This window comes from Peromyscus maniculatus, chromosome 7 (assembly GCF_049852395.1).
Source record: "Peromyscus maniculatus bairdii isolate BWxNUB_F1_BW_parent chromosome 7, HU_Pman_BW_mat_3.1, whole genome shotgun sequence".
Lineage (NCBI taxonomy): Eukaryota > Metazoa > Chordata > Mammalia > Rodentia > Cricetidae > Peromyscus > Peromyscus maniculatus.
The window spans coordinates 59,274,419-59,292,267 of record NC_134858.1 but is presented as its reverse complement, the minus strand read 5'-3'; the positions used below and the strand labels follow the sequence as shown (position 1 = coordinate 59,292,267).

Here is a 17,849-nt window from a genome sequence, read left to right as displayed (position 1 = left end):
GTAGCTTGATCATAGGAGACCCCAAAGTCCATCCCCACAGTGACACACTTCCTCCAACAAGGCCACACCTCCTAATAGTGCCATTCCCCGTGACCCAGCATTCAAACACATGAGTCGATGGGGACCATTCCTATCTAAACCATCACCACCACCAGGCAGGCGGCTGGGGTTTGGTGATCATCGGTGCCAGTTGGGCCAATCCATGCACGATTGTGTATGATCAGTAATACAGTGTGTTGGTGAGGGGAAAGCCGGGGATGAAAGTCTTCAAGGCCAGATGGGAATGAGGCAGAGAGCACAATGGAGGGGAGCTGAGACTGGACAGCAGGACAAGAGGGGAAAAGACTCTCACTCGCAGGACACGTGAGCCGAGTTCAAATTCTAGTCTCCATGGTTCCTCGCTGTGTGATTTAGGCAATACATATAACCTTTCTGAGCCTCGGCTTCCTCATCTGTGCCTGAGGCTAGCGTCTGCTTCTATAGGAGATATTGAGGATTCTTGGATATAATGGATTTTATAGGTTCAGCGTTACCTTGTGAGTAGGCTTCTCCTAGAGGCAGTGTGAGGCCCAGATGGCAAGGGGTGAGGGTACAGGGTAGTGAAGTTTTTTCACTTGCTACCTGGGACACTGGGCATTTTCTATGTATTGCCCTGGGTGTGTCTACAGGAGACTTGAGGATGGGAACGTGACTCAGAGCTCCCACTGCAGACACACACAGGGACTTCAGCTGACATCTGTCACCCGTTACATGCAGATTTCATGCTGTGTGATGCTGTCTAGAGGCTGTGTGGGACAGTAGGGTGGAGGGGCAGGAGGTGGCTGCACTAATACCAGAATTGCCCTGCCTAGATTCTCACCCTCACTCCACTGATTATTGGTGCTTTGCAAGTCAATCTCACTTTCCTTGTGTGCAAAATTCAGAAGTAGAGTCTGCCTTCAGGACCCAGAGGCCCGAGGAAACACATTCCCACAATGCCAGCAGAAGCTGCCCAACTGCAGCAGGCCCCATCTGAGGCATAGAGATAGCTGGCCTGGTGCCTCTAATAAGGGGAATCTGCTATTGTTATTTATAAAAATAATACAAAAACTCTGCTTAACCTTGAAGCAATATAATGGCCATACACTGCGGGGTGGTTGATGCTGAGTCTAAGGTCCTCTGTGTGCTAGGCAAGGGCTCTACCGTGGAGCTATATCCTCAGCCACTTACTGATTTTGAGACAGGATCTCACTAGGTTGCTCAAACTGACCTTCAACTAGCTCCATAGCCTAGATGGGCCTTGAACTTCCAGTATTTCTACCTTAGGGAGTGAGTTCAAGCTTGAGTCACCAAGCTAGGCCAAATGGTGATCCTTTTAGATGATGAAGGCTTCTAAGCTTGTTTGTTTTTAAAGAGTTTTTTTTTTTTTCCTATCACATTTATTTCTTTTGTGTGCACATGCCTGCTCCTCCTTACATGCGAGCCACAGCAAGCATATGGAAGTCAGAGGACTACTTATGGAAGCTAGTTCTCTTCTTCCACTACGTGGGTCCAGGGGTTTGAACTCAGGTCATCAGGCTTGGTAGCAAGGGACTTTACCCACTGAGCCATGTCGCCAGCTTGCCTCTAAGCCTTGAAGCCTTCATTAGGAGCCTTGGTTCTGTAGCGCTGTGTCTGGAGTGGGGCAGATAGGACCATTCCTCCATGCTTGCATTTTATCTTCAGAAAAAGCAGCAATATCTAGTAGGGTTTTTCTTCTCTCTCTGCTCATCTCTCTCTTTTCTTTCTTGTTTTTGTTTGCTTGTTTGCTTGTTTGGTTTTTCCAGACAGGGTTTCTCTGTGTAGCCCTGGCTGTCCTGGAACTTGATCTATAAACCAGGCTGGCCTTGAACTCAGAGGTCTGCCTGCCTCTGCCTCCTAAGTGCTGGGATTAAAGGCGTGCGCCCGCACTGCCCGACACTCATCTCTTTGCAGTTCTCTTCTCTTCCTTTTCCTTTCCCCTCATCCCCACACATCCCTCCTTCAGGCCACAACCCTGAGGAGGTGAGGCCTAGGCCTATGGAGCTTGTGTTGGTGTGCTGAGAGGTGTGGGTCTGAGAAAGAAGACCCAAGGTCTGGCTTCTCAAGGGCTTTTTGTTTTTTTAAACACCCGCAGCTCTTCTTGTTCCCGGGGGAGAGTTCAAGAAACGACGCCATCTTGTACCACCAGAAACACATGGTCATGACGCTCCTGGCCTCTTTCTTGTACTCTGCTCACCTGCCAGAGCGACTGGCTCCCGGACGCTTTGACTACATCGGTGAGTGTGGTGGGGCAGGGAGGGGGTGACCCTGAAGCAGGGGGTGACCCTCTCGGCTTGGGTGGGAACATCCTTGACAATGTGTGTGTAGCCACAAGGTAGGGGACCTGGGGAGGAGTGACCCAAGAGAGAGTCATGGCAAGTGACAGGTACAGCAGTGACCTTACATCTTGACTGAAGCCATCTTCCTGTTGCCAGTGCACTGCCTGGGACAGGGAGGACGGGGACAGGTAGGTCCGGGACCCTGAGCCATTCCAACGAGCCACCATCCTGTCAGCACCTAGAGTTTGACTTCCTAGTACAACAGGAACAGGGGGGCGGCCAGAGAGGAGGAGGGAAGATGGGTTCGCAGGTGACCGAGGTCCCAGACAGCAGGCAACTATACAGAGGAGAAAGTCTGTCTTGCACATGGTGAGTGGAGGGCCTGGGGTCATGTGGAGCCGTGGGTCCCAGGTGTATCCCTGATGGAGGCTGCAGCTTCCGGGCCCACACTCAGACTTCCTGACCCAAGAACTCCACAGCTGGGGCAGGGCCAGCCCTCACAGAGGCCATGTGACACTCGAGGGAGCCGAGCTAAGTATGACTTGAGAGGTGTCAGGGCACGGAGCTCCTGGCTGAAATGACCCCTCTCCATTCCCCGGGAGCAGGATGGGTGGGGTTCCCCCACCTCTCACAGCTGTTATACCTGGCTCTGACGCTGGCTGGAAAGAAGCACTTGTGTCCATTACTTTTCTGCTGTGACCAGTCCTCAAGGGTTTATTTGGGTTTATGCCTTGAGGGTGTGACCCACCATGAAAGGGAAGGTGTGGCGGCAGAGCCTGAGGCAGCAGGTCATATCGTGTCCACAGTCAGAAGCAGAGAGAGATGAACACTGGTGCTCAGCTTGCACTCTCTGCATGGGGTCCAGACCCCAGCCCATGGAAGGGCGGGTCTTCCCACCTCAGTTAAGCCAGTGCAGAAACTCCCTCACAGGCATACACAGAGGTTTGTCTCTTGGTGGTTCTAGAGACTGTGAAGTTGACAATATTAGCCATCACAGCACCTTTGGGTGGCTTCTGTAGACGGTGACAAGTCCCTCAGGGTAGGGGCCAGCTCTTCTACACTGGTGTCCTAGGGCGGCTCTTCCATGTCCATAGTGAGGGGTAGGGCCAGCTTTCCTGTGAGGGGCAGGACCAGCTCTCCCAGGGCCAGGAAGGGTGGTGCCTTCCCAGCATTGCCCTTGGATTTCAACAGGCATTGTTCCTATGGTCCCTTGTGGTATCTTGAGCCATGGAGATCAGCACAGACCCAAGCTGCAGCAGGACCATGGACCCAGACATGGCCCTTGGCAGCAGCTCAAGCTCAGATATCACCATGGCCCCAGGGGCAGCCCAGGCCACCCAGATCAGTATGGCCCCTGCAGCAGCATGGTCCTAGGGTACCAACATCATCTCAGGTGGCTAACCAGACCCCAGGTATCCACACAGCCCCCAGTGGTAACATGGACATCAATTCAAACCCTGGCTGCTGTAGGGCCACGGATGCAGACATGGCCCTTGGCAGCAGCATGGACCCAGACAACACCATGGCCCCGGGTAGCAGCTCAGGTCACACAGGTTGGCATGGCCCTAGCAGTGGTACAGCCCTTGAACACCAACATAGCTTCAGGTGGCAGCCCAGACTCAGATTTCCAGGCATCTGTGTGGCCTTTGGGGGCAACACAGGCCATGGACATCAACATGGGCCCTGGCTATGGTAGGGCCACGGACCCAGACATGGCCCTCAGTAGCAGCCCGGGCCTGGATATCACCATGGCCTCAAGTGGCAGTACAGGCCACTCAGATAAGTATGGCACAGCTGGAGCATGGCTCTTGGACACCACCGTGGCCTTGGGTGGTGGGCCAGACCCTGGGCATCTGTTTGTTCTTCAGTGGTAACTGAAGCATGGGACATCAACACAGACCCTGGCTGCAGTAGGGTCATGAATCCAGACATGGCCCTCAGCTGCAGCTCGGGCCCTGGTGACACCAAGACACTGGGTGGCAGCGCAGGCCACTCAGATCAGTATGGTCCCTGCAGTGGCACAGTCCTTAGATACCAACAGGTGGCGGCCAGACTCGGGGGCATCAGTATGGCCTTTGGTAACATGGGCCATGGATGTCAACACAGACTGGCGTTGTCAACTCCCCTGCGGGGGTAGGACCATGGCCCTTGGCAGCAGCACAGGCCCGGACATCACCATGGTCCTGGGTGGTAAGCAGGCCACCTACATTAGCTTGTTTCTCACCACCTAGGCTTCTTCAGTTCTGCCTCTTTCCACAGCATGAGAACTGGTCCACTTGTCTTTCTCTCCCATTTCTCCACCATATATTTGCTCATCATTATGGCGTCGTCTATCTGCCTTGCACCGTAGGCCTGTGGATGTCTTCAGCCAGTCTGGGTCCATGAGGATCCAACTGGGCCTGTGGCTGTCTTTCACCTGCCTCTCTAAGCATTTTTTACAAGTGAACTTATAAAGCTGGTGTGGGTTGTACAAGCCTGTAGTGCCAGCACTCAGGAGGTGGAGGCAGAAGGAGCAGAAGTTCAAAGTCATCCTCAGCTACATAGTGAGTTCAAGTCAAATCTGGGTTACATGAGACCCTATCTCAAAAGACCATCAACTCTGAAATAAGTTAACAAACAAATAAAATTATATATGTGATCTCTTGTCTGGCTCCTTGGATTTAACCATCCCATTTTTAGCATACATGGCATAGCCTGCATCCATAGACCTTTTGATTGGTGACTTCCCAGCACTTAATTCATTCTGTGTGCATGCATGTGTGTGTCTATATGGGTGTGCACAAGCCATAGCATGCAGCGGTCACAGGACAACTGGTGGGAATGTATGCTCTCCTGAGGGTCCCAGGAGTGGCACTCGGGTTACCAGGCTTGGTAGCAGGAGCCTTGACCCGCTGAGGCATTTTTCTGGTTCTGATTGGTAATCTTGATGAGCTTTTGTGTTTTCTCATAGGTCACAGTCATCAGCTGTTTCACGTGTGCGTGATCCTGGCCACACACTTGCAGATGGAAGCCATCCTTCTGGACAAGACTCTGAGGAAGGAGTGGCTCTTGGCAACCTCCAGACCCTTCTCTCTGCCTCAGATAGCAGCGGCCTTGCTTCTTTGCGTCATCTTCTGCCTCAGTAACATTATTTATTTCTCAGCTGCTCTGTATCGGACCCCTGAGCCTGAGTTACATGAAAAGGAGACGTGATTTCAGAACATGCCAGGCTTCAGTGTTAAGTCATTGGGGTGGTGTCGACTTAAAGTGGCCAAAAGGATTTGTAGTGACTGATGTCTTGACATTTTTAAATGGGTTTATATAAAAAAAAAAAAGTATTTAACCTGGGGAGAATTCTCTACTCATGCACTGATTCTGTAAGTGTTCTGTAAAAGGGAGAACATGGGTTTAAGTCCTGAGGAAGGCAAATTATTGAAATATTAAGTCCTAAATTTATTTGAAATGGGGTGTTTAGGGAATGGGGATGTAGCGCAGTTGGTAAATACTTGCCTACAATATACAAAGCCCTGTGGTTTTTGTTTGTTTTTGGCTGTTGTTTGTTTGTTTGTTTGTTTGAGACAGGGTCTCATTATGTGGCTCAGGCTCTCCTGGAATTTACTATGTAGACCAGGCTAGCTTCAAACTCAGAGATATGCCTGCCTATGACTTCTCAGTGTTGAGATTAAAGGCGTGTACCACTATACAGAGTCCCTGGTTTTGGTCCTCAGCAAGGCATGAACCTGGCCTGATGGTGCATGCCTAGAATTCCAGTACCAGAGAAGTAGAATCAGATGAGCAAAAGTTCAAACCCATCGTTGGATACTTAGTGAGTTTGAGGCCATCCTTGGACTCATGAGATTGTGTCTCTAAAAAATAGAGTTCTCAAGTCTATTTAAACAGTCGGATTAAGCATTTTGCCCTGCCCTTCTAATTTTATATTAATGTTTAAAATGAAACTGCTGCATTTGATGAATTTTGTATAGCTAAGCTTCTTTCTCAGATGAGAGAGGTGGTTCAAAGAGTTAAGAAGCTTGCTGCCAAGGCTGACAATAGGAGTTCGATCCCCAGGACCTGCTGCAAAATATTCCACAGTACAGGAAAATTGTGTTGACCTCTGGAGCTTAGTGTGTCATCCTAACAGGTAGGGCTCCCTGTCACCTTCCCAAGCAATGAAGGAGCTGTCTTTGGAGATGTCACATGCCTGACATTGTTTTAGTCTGCCCAGTATGCTGCCGGACTTAGTATTTGTGCAGAGAGTGTTGAAGACCTCACCAATGAGAGAGTCAAATGTTCTGTCTTCAAGCTTTCCTATTAAACAGAAACACCAGGTAAGCTAGTGACATGCACTTCCCAGGGTGAACCCAGGGGTTCTGCTTTCTGAGGTTAAATGCAGGTTTTTGTAGAGGAAATGTGGATACAAACACGTCTATTGGAGGACTCCAACACAGGAGGGCCGGGAGCAAAAGCTAAAGACATTTGTGCTCCCTCATTTGCAGTTTGATCAAAGTTCCTGCAACCTGGGGAGATACCATGATCATGAAGGTGGTTTTCCCAGGGCGAGGCTTATCCATTTCTCTCTGGATGTGCTGACCCCTGTGATTTCCCCAAATGTGGGAAACTTGACTGCATAATTTGTGGTAGTGGGGGACTGTGTTTGTGCTCCCCTATAAGGGAAAAAAAAGTTTCAGCAACCTGCCATCTATGTGTTAATCCCCGTTTTCTTTCCAGAGTTTTCTACTATCAATAATATTTTTTAAAGTGATTAAAATAAAAATGAAGTCTTGTGAGTCAAACCCTAGACTAAAAAGTAAATAAAGCCAGGAGCCTTGAAGGATAGGCTCTCAGGAATGCATACTGATTTAAAACTGCCTGTTTCCTGTGTGTGGATGAAACGAGGTCAGCCATCTTTCTGACTGCTTGGCCAGCCTCATGCTCAGGATCCATGTCTTCCCTACCATGGCGGATGACAGTATCCCTTCTGGAACAATAAGCTGAAATAAATCCCTTCATAAAAAATAAACAGTAACAAGAAATCTCTCTCTCTCATACACACACACACACACACACACACACACACACACACACACACACCAAAACTCTGCTAAGAGCCATGATCTTGTGCAACGATCTTTGCGGCCTCACACAGAAAATACTTGTGCAGAGACATCTAACCAAGTGCCTGTCTGCCTTGGACCAATGCCACCCTTGTTATTGATGCTTAGAACCAAATATTACTGTATTCATAAGCAATATAGCATCCTCCTCATTTTGCCTTAAAAATACTCTCTTATAGGGCTGGAGATGGCTCCGTGGGTAAAGTGCTTGCTATGCAAGCATCAAGGTGAGTTCAGATCCCCCAACACACACCATGGAAACCTAGGAAACCATGGAAACTCTAACCCTAGCACGGGGACAGAGCTAGGCAGGTCCTGGAACTCACTGGTCAGGTAGTCTATCCAAACACAGAGGTTTAGTAGGAGGGCCTATCTCAGCAAGGTGGAAGCAGTGGAGGTAGACACTCTGACGTCAGCCTCTGGTCCCACATGCATCAGCATGGATGAGAGTGTCTAGGCACACTCGCTCTTGCCTAGACTCCTAATGTTCATGTAGCTTACCACAGCATGGGTGCAGTCATTGCAGAGCTGTTCTGGATTAATTTGTTGTCTTTGGAGAAGCTCTGTCATTGAGGCACATGACACCAAACATGGCAATTCCTTGTTTGTTGCATCAGTCATTAAAGTTCGGCATTTTGTAGTATTTTCAGGGAGTCCAGAAATGCTGATACAAACCAGATTTTAACAGAGGCCCATCAACCCCTGATTGGCACTTGGTAATGACTTTGCGGGGGGGCCATCCATCACAGTGCTCGGTCCTCTTTGCTGACTCTGGAATACCCTCTGTCCTGTAACACCCTCTCCAGGATTTAAACAGCTCAGCCATGCCAATGGCTTTGCCAGTAGCTCACAGTGTCATCCTTTAACGACAAGGGTCAACATATTGGATGTGAGTGGTCAAGAAATATGGTGTCATTATTTTATTATCTGTTTACTTCTCCTCGGGAACGGGGACTGATACGGTTATATAGGCTGGTAAATTCTGTTACATCAGTTGCAAACTGCACAATAAATTTCATTCTTTAACAGCAATCTGACATTGTTAGTGGCATTCCCCAACTATTTCACATTCTCACAGCCTCAGTTTTATAGTGGAAAGAAGAGGTATAAAATTGGGCTGGGCATGTGGCTCAGCTGGTTGTTGTTGTCTGGCATGCATTAGGCTCAGGCTTTGATACCCAGCACTGCATATACTGGGCGTGCTGTTACATGCCTGTGATCCCAGCATTTGGGGTATGGGGACAGGAGGATCAGGTCATACTCAGCTACATAGTCTGAGGCCAGTCTGAGATTCATTAGGCGACTGACAAGAATAACTCTGATTCAGTGTTTCTCAACCCTCGAGGCCGCAGTTGTCAACCTAGCACAGGATGGACAGAGAAATCCAGACAAAGGTAAGTCCTGTGAAGGACACAGACCTAGGGAGCTGAGGAGAAAGGTAGCCCAGTGAATTGCACAGCCACTCAGATAAGCGATAGCTCTGGAGAGGCTTCAGGGGCCAAAGGAGCCAGGCTGGCTGGCGAGTAGTGGACAGACATTTCAGGCCTTGGGGCCAGCGAGGGCTATCTTACCGGAAGGAGAGGAGTTGGGCCATTCCTTCCAGAAACGTTGAACTGCACTCCAGAAGACAATGATGAATTCTGCAAATGTTCTGAATTTTCTCTGAGAGGTTGCCCAAGGGCTTTCCTGTGCGCCTTTCTAAGTGTGTGGAATACTTGGGGCTCTGCACTAAAGTACCTCTGACAAGACGCCTATCAGCTGCCATTTCGTCTACGCATCAGCTTTCTAGAACTGGCTTTGCTTTGGCGGGGGGGTGGGGGGTGGGGGGGGTGGGGGGGGTGGGGGGGGTGGGGGGGGGTGGACTAAAAGGAGCTCAGAAATACTGTAGCTCACCCTAGCAAAGGGTTGCCCAGCTGTGAGAAACAAACACATTCAGGCCTAAGCATGCGGAAAACACATTCAGGCCTAAGCATGCGGACATCTGAGATGCAAGGAGGGAGGGTGCTGGATCCCCTGGCGATTCTCACCTTATGTTGCTGGGAACAGAACCCAGGACCCAGAACAAAAGTTAGCCTCCCCATAAGACCTACCGAGAGAAAGAAAAACATGTATATCAAAAAGTCCTTTATGCAGGCCTGCAAGACGCCTGACCTATTAAGAGTACTTGCTGCTCTTGGAGAGGACCCAGGTTTGGGTCCCAGCACCTACACAGAAGCTCACATTCACCTGTAACTCCAGTTCCAGGGGACACAGTGTCCTCTTCTGGAATCTACAGGCATGGCTTGTACATGGTGCACGTACACACACACACACACACACACACACACACAAATTAAAAAAAAATTTAAGGGCATACTGTCTTTGCAAAGGACCTGAGTTTGGTTCTCAGCACCTACATTAGGTAGCTCACCACCACCTGGAACTCTAGCTCCAGGGGACCTGATGTCCTTTTATGGCCTTTTTAGATCCTTTTATGGTCTTTTAAGGTACATACCTACACACACACACACACACACACACACACACACACACACACACACTTAAAACAAATCTTGAAACAAACTTTTATACAGGCTATACTGTTTTCCTTCCTAATTGCTACTACTGTACTTTTTTTTTTTTTTTTTTTTTTAGACAGGGTTTCACTAGTCTTGGCTGGCCTGGAACTTGCTATGTGCTGGGATTAAAGGCATGGTTAATCAGGCTTGGCCCATGTGACTTTTTAAGATAAGAGAAATTTAAGTTGGGACATTTATAATCTCTAGCACTTTTGTGTCAAGGGGCAGGCAGATCACCAGTTAGGGGCCAGTCTGGGCTACATAACAACACCTTTCTCTCAAGTGATGTAGCCCACTGATACTAGCACAGCCTCTGGCTTTTCTTCTCACTGCCAGGGGTGGAGGTGGGGATTAAGAAGCACTATTAAAGTCTACTGTTCTTTTTTTTTTTTTTAAGATTTATTTTTATTTATTAAGTATACAGTGGTCTGTCTGCATGTATTCTTGCAGGCCAGAAGAGGGCACCGGATCTCATTACAGGTGGCTGTGAGCTACCATGTGGTTGCTGGGACTCTGGGTCCTCTGGAAGAGCAGCCAGTGCTCTTAACCACTGAGCCATCTCTCCAGCTCCAAGTCTACTGTTCTTTAAAAAAAAAAAAAAAAAAGCATTTATTTAATGTGTGTGTGCAAACTTGCTTCTCTCCTTCCATGGGATTCTGGGGATCAAACTCAGGTCATCAGGCTTAGGGTCAAGCATCTTTACTAGCTCAGCCATTCACTAACCTCAATCCTACTTCAACAACAGCAACATTTCCATTCAGAAGCATGTTGTGAAATACTACACACATTTCCAGCTCCTTTCACCTCCCACCTTCTTTTGTTTGGAACCCCTTCTGCGGCAGTAGATCTGCTCCCATTAGCCACATGGCCATGCTGTATTTTCTGACTGGCTTAGTCATTGAGTATTTGTATGTTGCTTCAAAATTACTAAGCCCTGCCGGGGTGAGAAAGGGGTGTCCCCACAACTTTACCGTGTTTCGGTTTCCTTTTCTCTGGAACCTGGGGAAATAGGCTAAGCCATCTAAAATACTGGGATAGCTTTCACTTTCTGTGATGTTCATTTGAAATGTGGCTTACAAGATGATTTATTTCATTTATTATACAGGCCCCTCCACCTGATCAATTCCTTGTTCCTGGAGTATGTAAAAGATAAACATCTGACCTATCATTGAACAGCTGCCTGGGAACCTGAGCCAGTGTTTCCAGGACAACTGATTAACAGCCAGTCAGGGTGACTGAGGTGTGTCGAATGGGTCCGAAGTGCAGAACAGCCCTGTCTCCATTTTATCTCTTCTTATCAAATACCCTGGGCTTCAGCAGTTGCTCTTTCTTTGGTGTTTATAGGCTTCCCACAGCTGGGCTTGCTTATCTGGGTATCTTAGCTACTTGTAGATCAACCATCACACTGTGTATTTGGAACAAAATATAGTTTTAAGCATCTGTAGTACCAGTCCCCTTTCAATGACTTGCATAAGACCCTCCTTGTCCAGAAATTAAAGCTATAATTGCCACAAGACCCAGAGTCCTACCCAAGAGAGAGAAAAGTGTGTGTGTGTATGTGTGCATGCACATACACGTAAACACATGCATATATAGACTTTCATGCAAGTTACAGCTGTTTCATTCATAACTGCCAAAATGAGGAACAAGTTAAACTCCCATCAACTAATGAATGGATGAGCTTTCAAGCATTCATACAATGCAGTGCTATTTGGCAATGAAAAGGTATAAACTGCTGAGACATGCAGTGCAGAGATAAATTTCAAAACCTTATGCTAAGTGAAAGAGGAGACCGGAAAAGCCAAACATCAGGGAAGGGGATCAGACCAACAGTTGCCAAGGAAACGGAATGGGGTAGGTGCTGATGACTAAGGAATACCCTGGGCGACTTTGGTGAGAGAGAAATTATACTTCAAATTTGACTTTTTTTTTTTTAAAGACACTGCCTTTCGCTGGGCGGTGGTGGTGCACGCCTTTAATCCCAGCACTCGGGAGGCAGAGCCAGGTGGATCTCTGTGAGTTCGAGGCCAGCCTGGGCTACCAAGTGAGTTCCAGGAAAGGTGCAAAGCTACACAGAGAAACCCTGTCTCGAAAAACCAAAAAAAAAAAAAAAAAAAAAAAAAAAAAGGTACTGTCTTTCTATGTAGGTCTGGCTGTCCTGGAACTTGCTATATAGACCAGGCTGGCCTCGAACTTACAGAGATCCACCTGCCTCTGCCTCCCGAGTGCCAGGAGCCTGACTTGTTTTTGTTTTGTTTTTTTCTTTTTAGACAGAGTCTCCTTGAACAGGCTTTAGAGCTGAGGATGAACATGAACTACTTTGATCCCTACCTCCACCTCCTAAGTGCTCAGATAATAGGCATGAACAACCAGACTCAGGTTATGTGGTGCTGGGGGTTGAATCCAAGGCTTTGTGTGTGGTAGGCAAGCAGTCTACTGAGCTCCATTGCCAGCCTCTCAAACCCAAGAAGAAAAAAGGTTTATGTTTTAGACAGCTGGAGTGATAGTTCAGCAGTTAAAAGCTCTTAACAGAGGACCTGGGTTCAGTACCCAGCACCCACATGTGGCTAACAACTGTTATTAATTCTAGTTCTAGGGGATCTGATGCATTCTTCTGGCCTCTTCAGGTATTGCACACACATGGTGTACAGACATACATGTAGGCAAACATTCATAAAATAAAATAAATACATCTTTAAGAGCTTTATCTTTATGTTTTAACTATGTATAAACATATGTGTCTGTCTAGGAGACCGTGCATGTGAATACAGGTGCCCTTGGAGAACAGGAAGGGTGTTGGATATCCTGAAGCTGTTATTTACAGGTGGTTGTAAGTAGCCTAAAGTAGGTCCTAAGAACAGAACTTGGGTCATCTGAAATAGCAGCACCCTATCACCCTTAACCACTGAGCCATCTCTTTAGCCCCAAATTTGATTTAAAAAAAAAAAAAAGTCTCCCAGTTAAGGCCCACTCCACAAGTGGAGCCCATGTCTGACACTGCTTGGGTGGCCGAGAACCTAAGGCTGGATAGGACATGGGCCTAAAGGAAAACCAAATACTATTATTTTGCTAAAGGAACTTAGCAATAACTCCTCAGTGCCTCATTCAGCCATCAGAGAAGCTTCCTCCTGCAGTAGAAGAGAGAAATCAGAGACCCACAATGGACAACGTGCAGAGTGAGAGACTTTAGAACATTTGGTCTTAAATAGGATGTCTTCATCAACCCCTCCCCCCATAGGGCTCAGGGAGATATACAGAAGAGGAGGCAGAAAGCTCGGAAGAGCCAGAGGGGATGATGGCTACAGAAACAGTGTAGGCACAAGAGGACTGATACACAGGAGCTCAGAGACTGGCAGCATGCACGGCGTCTGCGGAGTACAAGCCAGCTGGGCACCAGTGCTGACAGGGAAGCAGACGCAGGCTCTCACCCCTAACCCGGAAGCTATTGCACTCGATACCTGCTTGCAAAGGAAAAATCAGTTTTCTCCAGTGGAGTCTCCCTGGGCATATTAACCGCACTAAAGGGCAGGCCTCACAGATAGCACACAAGCAACAACAACAACAACAACAACAACAAACCTCAGTGGTATTTTTGTAGACTTTTTGTCTCATTTTGCTTTGTTTGGGCTTTTTTTTTTGTCTTATTGGTCTTTTGTGTGTATATGATGGTTTCCAGTTTTGTGTTTTTGTGGATTTGTGTATGTGAATTTCTTGTGGTTTTCTTTTTTTCTTATCTCTCTTCTTTCTTTCTTTCTTTTTTTTTTTTTTTTTTTTTTTTTTTGAGACAGGGTTTCACTGTGTAGCCCTGGCTGTCCTGGATCTCACTCTATAGACCAGGCTGGCCTCCATCTCACAGAGATCCACTTGCCTAGGATTAAAGGCGAGAGCTACCACCACCACCTGTTTTGTTTTCCGAAGAAGGAAAGAAAGAAAGGGTGTGGAGATGGGTGGGTACAGAGGTCAGGAGGGTCTGGGAAGAGTTGTGGGAAGGGAAAAGTATAATCAGAATATATTGTATAAAATGTTTTCTAATAAATAAAAAAGAAAGCTGTCTCCCCGATATACTTGGTCCTCTTTTCCATACTTCCCTGGTCTACATCTCTAATTCTAGAGGGAAATGCAGATCTTTCAGGGCTATAGTGATTGAATTTTAAGAAAATGAATAAGCTAGGGGGCTTTAATATGGATGGGAGCAAGGAAGAGAAAACCCAGCCAGAAAGGAAAGCTGCAGATGGAGCAAAGGGAGAAAGCCCCTCCAACGTCCCTCGACATCCTCCATGCAGCCTTTCAAACCTCAGGGCCATGCCCCTACGGCTAAGCGCTGGGCGTGCAACAGTGCCATCTAGTGAGGCTGAGGGGGATATGCTGGGAGAGCACTCAAAGTAAACCCGGGCTGTCCGTGGGGAGGTGGAGGCTGAAATCAACAGCGCACATTACAGGCTGCAGGGGCTCCAGGATCCAGGGCAGGGTAGCAGCAGGCAGATCTGCTGACAGGAGGCATTCTCAGAGGAAAGGAAGAGAGAGAGACAACAGAGAGACTTGAGTGTGGGGGCAGATAGGTCCCAAGCATGTGTGTTGGAGTAGGGACAGGTGATAGGTCTCTGTGGAAAGGGTGGCCTCAGGGCCCCATCAGGGTCTCAAGCAGTGGGTGATGACATCACTCTAGAGTGTCACCTGGACCTGTGATTTAGAGGTGAGAGGGCTCTCAAATGGAACTGTATTGAAAGGCGGTGGTCGCAAAGCCTGTTAGGTTACTATCTGCTTCTGGGAATTGATCCTACCTCCACCCTATAAAAAGGGGCATGCTTTCAGGCTTATTCATTGCAGCAGTGTGCAAAAGCAAATACTGGAAAGACTAATGTCCAGTAATATGGGCATTAAACCATGGCTATTGAACTGACTATCCTTATCAGTGCTGGCCCTGCAGGAAGTTTTTGAATGGCGCTTGAGTTGCAGAGCACAGGTATGGATACATCCTCGATGATCATCAGCATAGGGGCAAAGACTGAAGTGAGATAGAATCAATTCGTGGAGGACAAGAGTAGGCTCTGGTGGTTGCACAGGTCAGCCAGTAGATTTCATTCAGCTCTGTATGTCCAGGAAGCATCGCAATGAAGAATTTGAAGGTTAGGTGTGAGTAGCTTAGTGGGATAACTGCCTAGCCTTTGTGAGGCTCCGGGTTTCATCCCCAGCACCACGAAATAATAAACAAATAACAAATAAATAAATATATACATAGGAAAGAGCTGGAGGACCCCGAGGAGAAAAGTCACGAAAAAGGTTGACGGCCAAATTGGTGTCGTCTTCAAGATCATCCCGGAGGTTACGCTGCCAGTTTGAGGCCAGCGTGGACTTCCTGAGACCCTTGTCTCAAAATAACAAATAAATATGAGAAGTAAGGTCAAATGTAAACACTACCGAGTATAAAAGGAAAAATGAAATATAAAATACTGTATAACGATAAAGATGGTGTGGTTGGTGGCCTGGAAGCCAGCCAGCCAGCCAGCCTGAGAGTAGAACACTCCGGGCGGGAAGGGCTTTACTTCCTTTGAGGTTCTGGGGACGAAGGCAGGGAGACCTCAGCCTGCGTCTGAACGGAAGGGCCGGGATTTCCCATCTCGGCTTTTTCTCCCGCGTTGCCCTCTTCCGGCCTCAGGCTGTTTCCCCGGGTTGCCAAGGAGACCAGCGCCCCCGCTGGCCGCGCCGGTGCTCCCCGAGGCCCCGCCCCTCCGCCAGGGGCGGCCCCTGATTGGCCTGTTTGAAATGCGCCGGGCGGGCGCACACTTGTGCTTGCAGCGTCGCCGCCGGGTTCTCCTCAGACTGAGTCCCGGTGTCCGCGGCCGCTGTCTGCAGCCCTCAGTCCCCGGCCAGCCCTGCTCCGCTCGGAGCCCCACGTCCCGCGCGCGTGTCCTCCGGATAGCACGGAGCCCGTGGTCATGAAGCCAGCGTGAGTACCGGGCCGCGGAGGGGACTGGGGAGGTGACGGGGCGGGGGTCGCCGCCCTCCTCACGCTGCCACCGGGGCTTGTCCGGGAGCTGAGCCCGGGCGTACCGGCCGGACCTCTGCGCCGCAGCCCTCGGGGGGCCCGCCGATCCCCGGGGTGCCCACGCCCGCACAGTCCACTCAGCCCGCGAAGGCTGGCTCGGAATTCGGGGCTGTCTGCCGCCGCCTCCGCGGGGTGACCGGGTTGCTAGCCTCTGGGCTGCCCATTCCCCCTCAGCTTCCTTCCGCCGGGCCGGCTGTGCAGGGGGTGGGTGTGAGGACCCGGAGTGCGCGCGCAGCCGGGGGTGTGCGCTGGCACTTGGGGGAGCTGAGTCCCTGCGGCCCCGCGGGCAGGCATCCCTTCCCTCGCTAGTCCCAGCCCTGAGGTCAGGTTCCTTCTGCAGCTCCCGCACTCGGCGCTATCTTTGTCCCCAGGCCATCCCCCTCGCCTACTCTACCTCCCACGCCCACATTCCTCACTCAGTAATTCCCAGACACTTCGGGAGGGCCGTGTCCTGGTTACACACTTGCCCTCCGAGGGAGGGTCGGCTTTAGGAATCGTTACCTCGGAGCTAGCCTTTCTCTCAAAAACGGAACTTGTTTCAAAGAGAAAGCGTCAAAGTCTTTGGATTGACTTAAGGACACCTACCCCAGTATATTGCCCGACTCTGTAGTTTGCTACTGCTTTATGTGTGACTATATTGAGAAAAAAATATCTTCATAATCTACAGTCCATACCAATCTTTCATTTAATTTTAGTGTTAAATAGTCCTGTAGTCTATAAATGAGAAAGGAAAAAAAAGTCATATGATAGAGAATGTTGAAATAAGTCAAAATGGTTTTTTTTTTGTTGTTGTTGTTCACTTAAAATAGCAAGAAATTTTCTGTTTGGGACCATATTTGGGCCATGGGCTAAAGGATAATAGTTTTGGTCATTCAGTGACCAACTGTTCCTTGAAAGTACAGAGTAGGTGGATTATTTATTTATTATCTATCTTTTGAGATCCAACCAAGAACATTCATAGTCATTAGGTATACATGGTCGAAGAATGAATTTGTGTGCATTTTTATAATTGAGGTAATTATGCACAGTGCTTGTGCACCTGTATGAAGTTAAATGTTAACTTCTCAAATTGGTAGTGACTGTAAAATTGTTGCTCAAGAAAATATACCAACCTTTAAATAAAAACTGAAAAGTTAGGAGACTGGGGGTGTATCTTACTGGTAGAGCACCTGCCGAGCATGAGCAAATCTCTCCAGCATTGAAGAAAAAGGAAGGAAGGAAGGAAGGAAGGAAGGAAGGAAGGAAGGAAGGAAGGAAGGAAGGAAGGAAGTCAAACAAAAGCCCTCCTGGGTACTTCTGGTACCAAAAGTATATTTTCCCAATCATGGTTTTAATGACTCGATTACCATTGTTAGAATTTGTGAAGTATTGTATGTTAGTGTTGAACAGAAATTGATGTCTTGGTTTTTGGGGTTGTTTGTTGGTTTTTTGTTTTTGACCAGGAAAGCTAAGGTGCCCAGGAAACCTGTACTGAAAAAAGGATCTCAGACAAACCTTAAAGATCCAGTTGGGGTAAGATGTGTGTGTGTGTGTGTGTGTGTGTGTGTGTGTGTGTGTGTGTGTGTGTGTGTGTTCTTCCTTTAGTCCCTGTCTGTCGTGTGTGCTTGAAACGGGAAGAAGTGATAGGAAAGCTGGGTCAAAGAGTGCCCAGTTAAATTGATCCACTAAACTGTATAAGGCTGGCTTTAGCCTCGAAGTTTGCTTTCTCTACTGGACTAGCCCAGAAAAAGGAAGTCTTGAGTTGTTGACCCCACACCTGCTATCGCCAATTAGAATTTGAAAAGTTAAATGTTCGAAACTCCCACTTTGTCCTCTGTATGTGGTAACTGACACA

General features: G+C 48.3%; 2 protein-coding genes and 1 non-coding gene across 23 annotated transcripts in view; all 3 read left to right on the top strand.

The window, feature by feature from the left end:
- Paqr5 (progestin and adipoQ receptor family member 5) overlaps positions 1–8,443 on the top strand; it is a 74,834-nt gene extending 66,391 nt beyond the window's left edge. For all 7 annotated transcript variants that reach the window (XM_016003558.3, XM_006971457.4, XM_076576428.1 and 4 more), the window contains 2 exons: positions 2,135–2,276; positions 5,269–8,443. In XM_016003558.3, the coding sequence (XP_015859044.1) occupies positions 2,135–2,268 (134 nt within the window). In that variant the 3' untranslated portion in view covers positions 2,269–2,276; positions 5,269–8,443. The remainder of the gene's footprint in view (positions 1–2,134; positions 2,277–5,268) is intronic.
- Positions 6,801–6,965, top strand: LOC121831256 (U1 spliceosomal RNA). Its single transcript, XR_006074630.2, has one exon. It is a non-coding gene; the product is annotated as a U1 spliceosomal RNA (small nuclear RNA).
- A 6,177-nt stretch (positions 8,444–14,620) lies between the features above and the next one.
- Positions 14,621–17,849, top strand: part of Kif23 (kinesin family member 23) — a 30,922-nt gene continuing 27,693 nt past the window's right edge. For 5 of the 15 annotated variants that reach the window (XM_076576427.1, XM_016003540.3, XM_076576421.1 and 2 more), the window contains exon 1: positions 17,285–17,527. In XM_076576427.1, the coding sequence (XP_076432542.1) occupies positions 17,411–17,527 (117 nt within the window). In that variant the 5' untranslated portion in view covers positions 17,285–17,410. Of the gene's footprint in view, positions 15,917–17,283; positions 17,528–17,849 lie in introns of those variants that run through there. The other 10 variants (XM_076576426.1, XM_076576424.1, XM_076576422.1 and 7 more) reach the window with 4 other exon arrangements.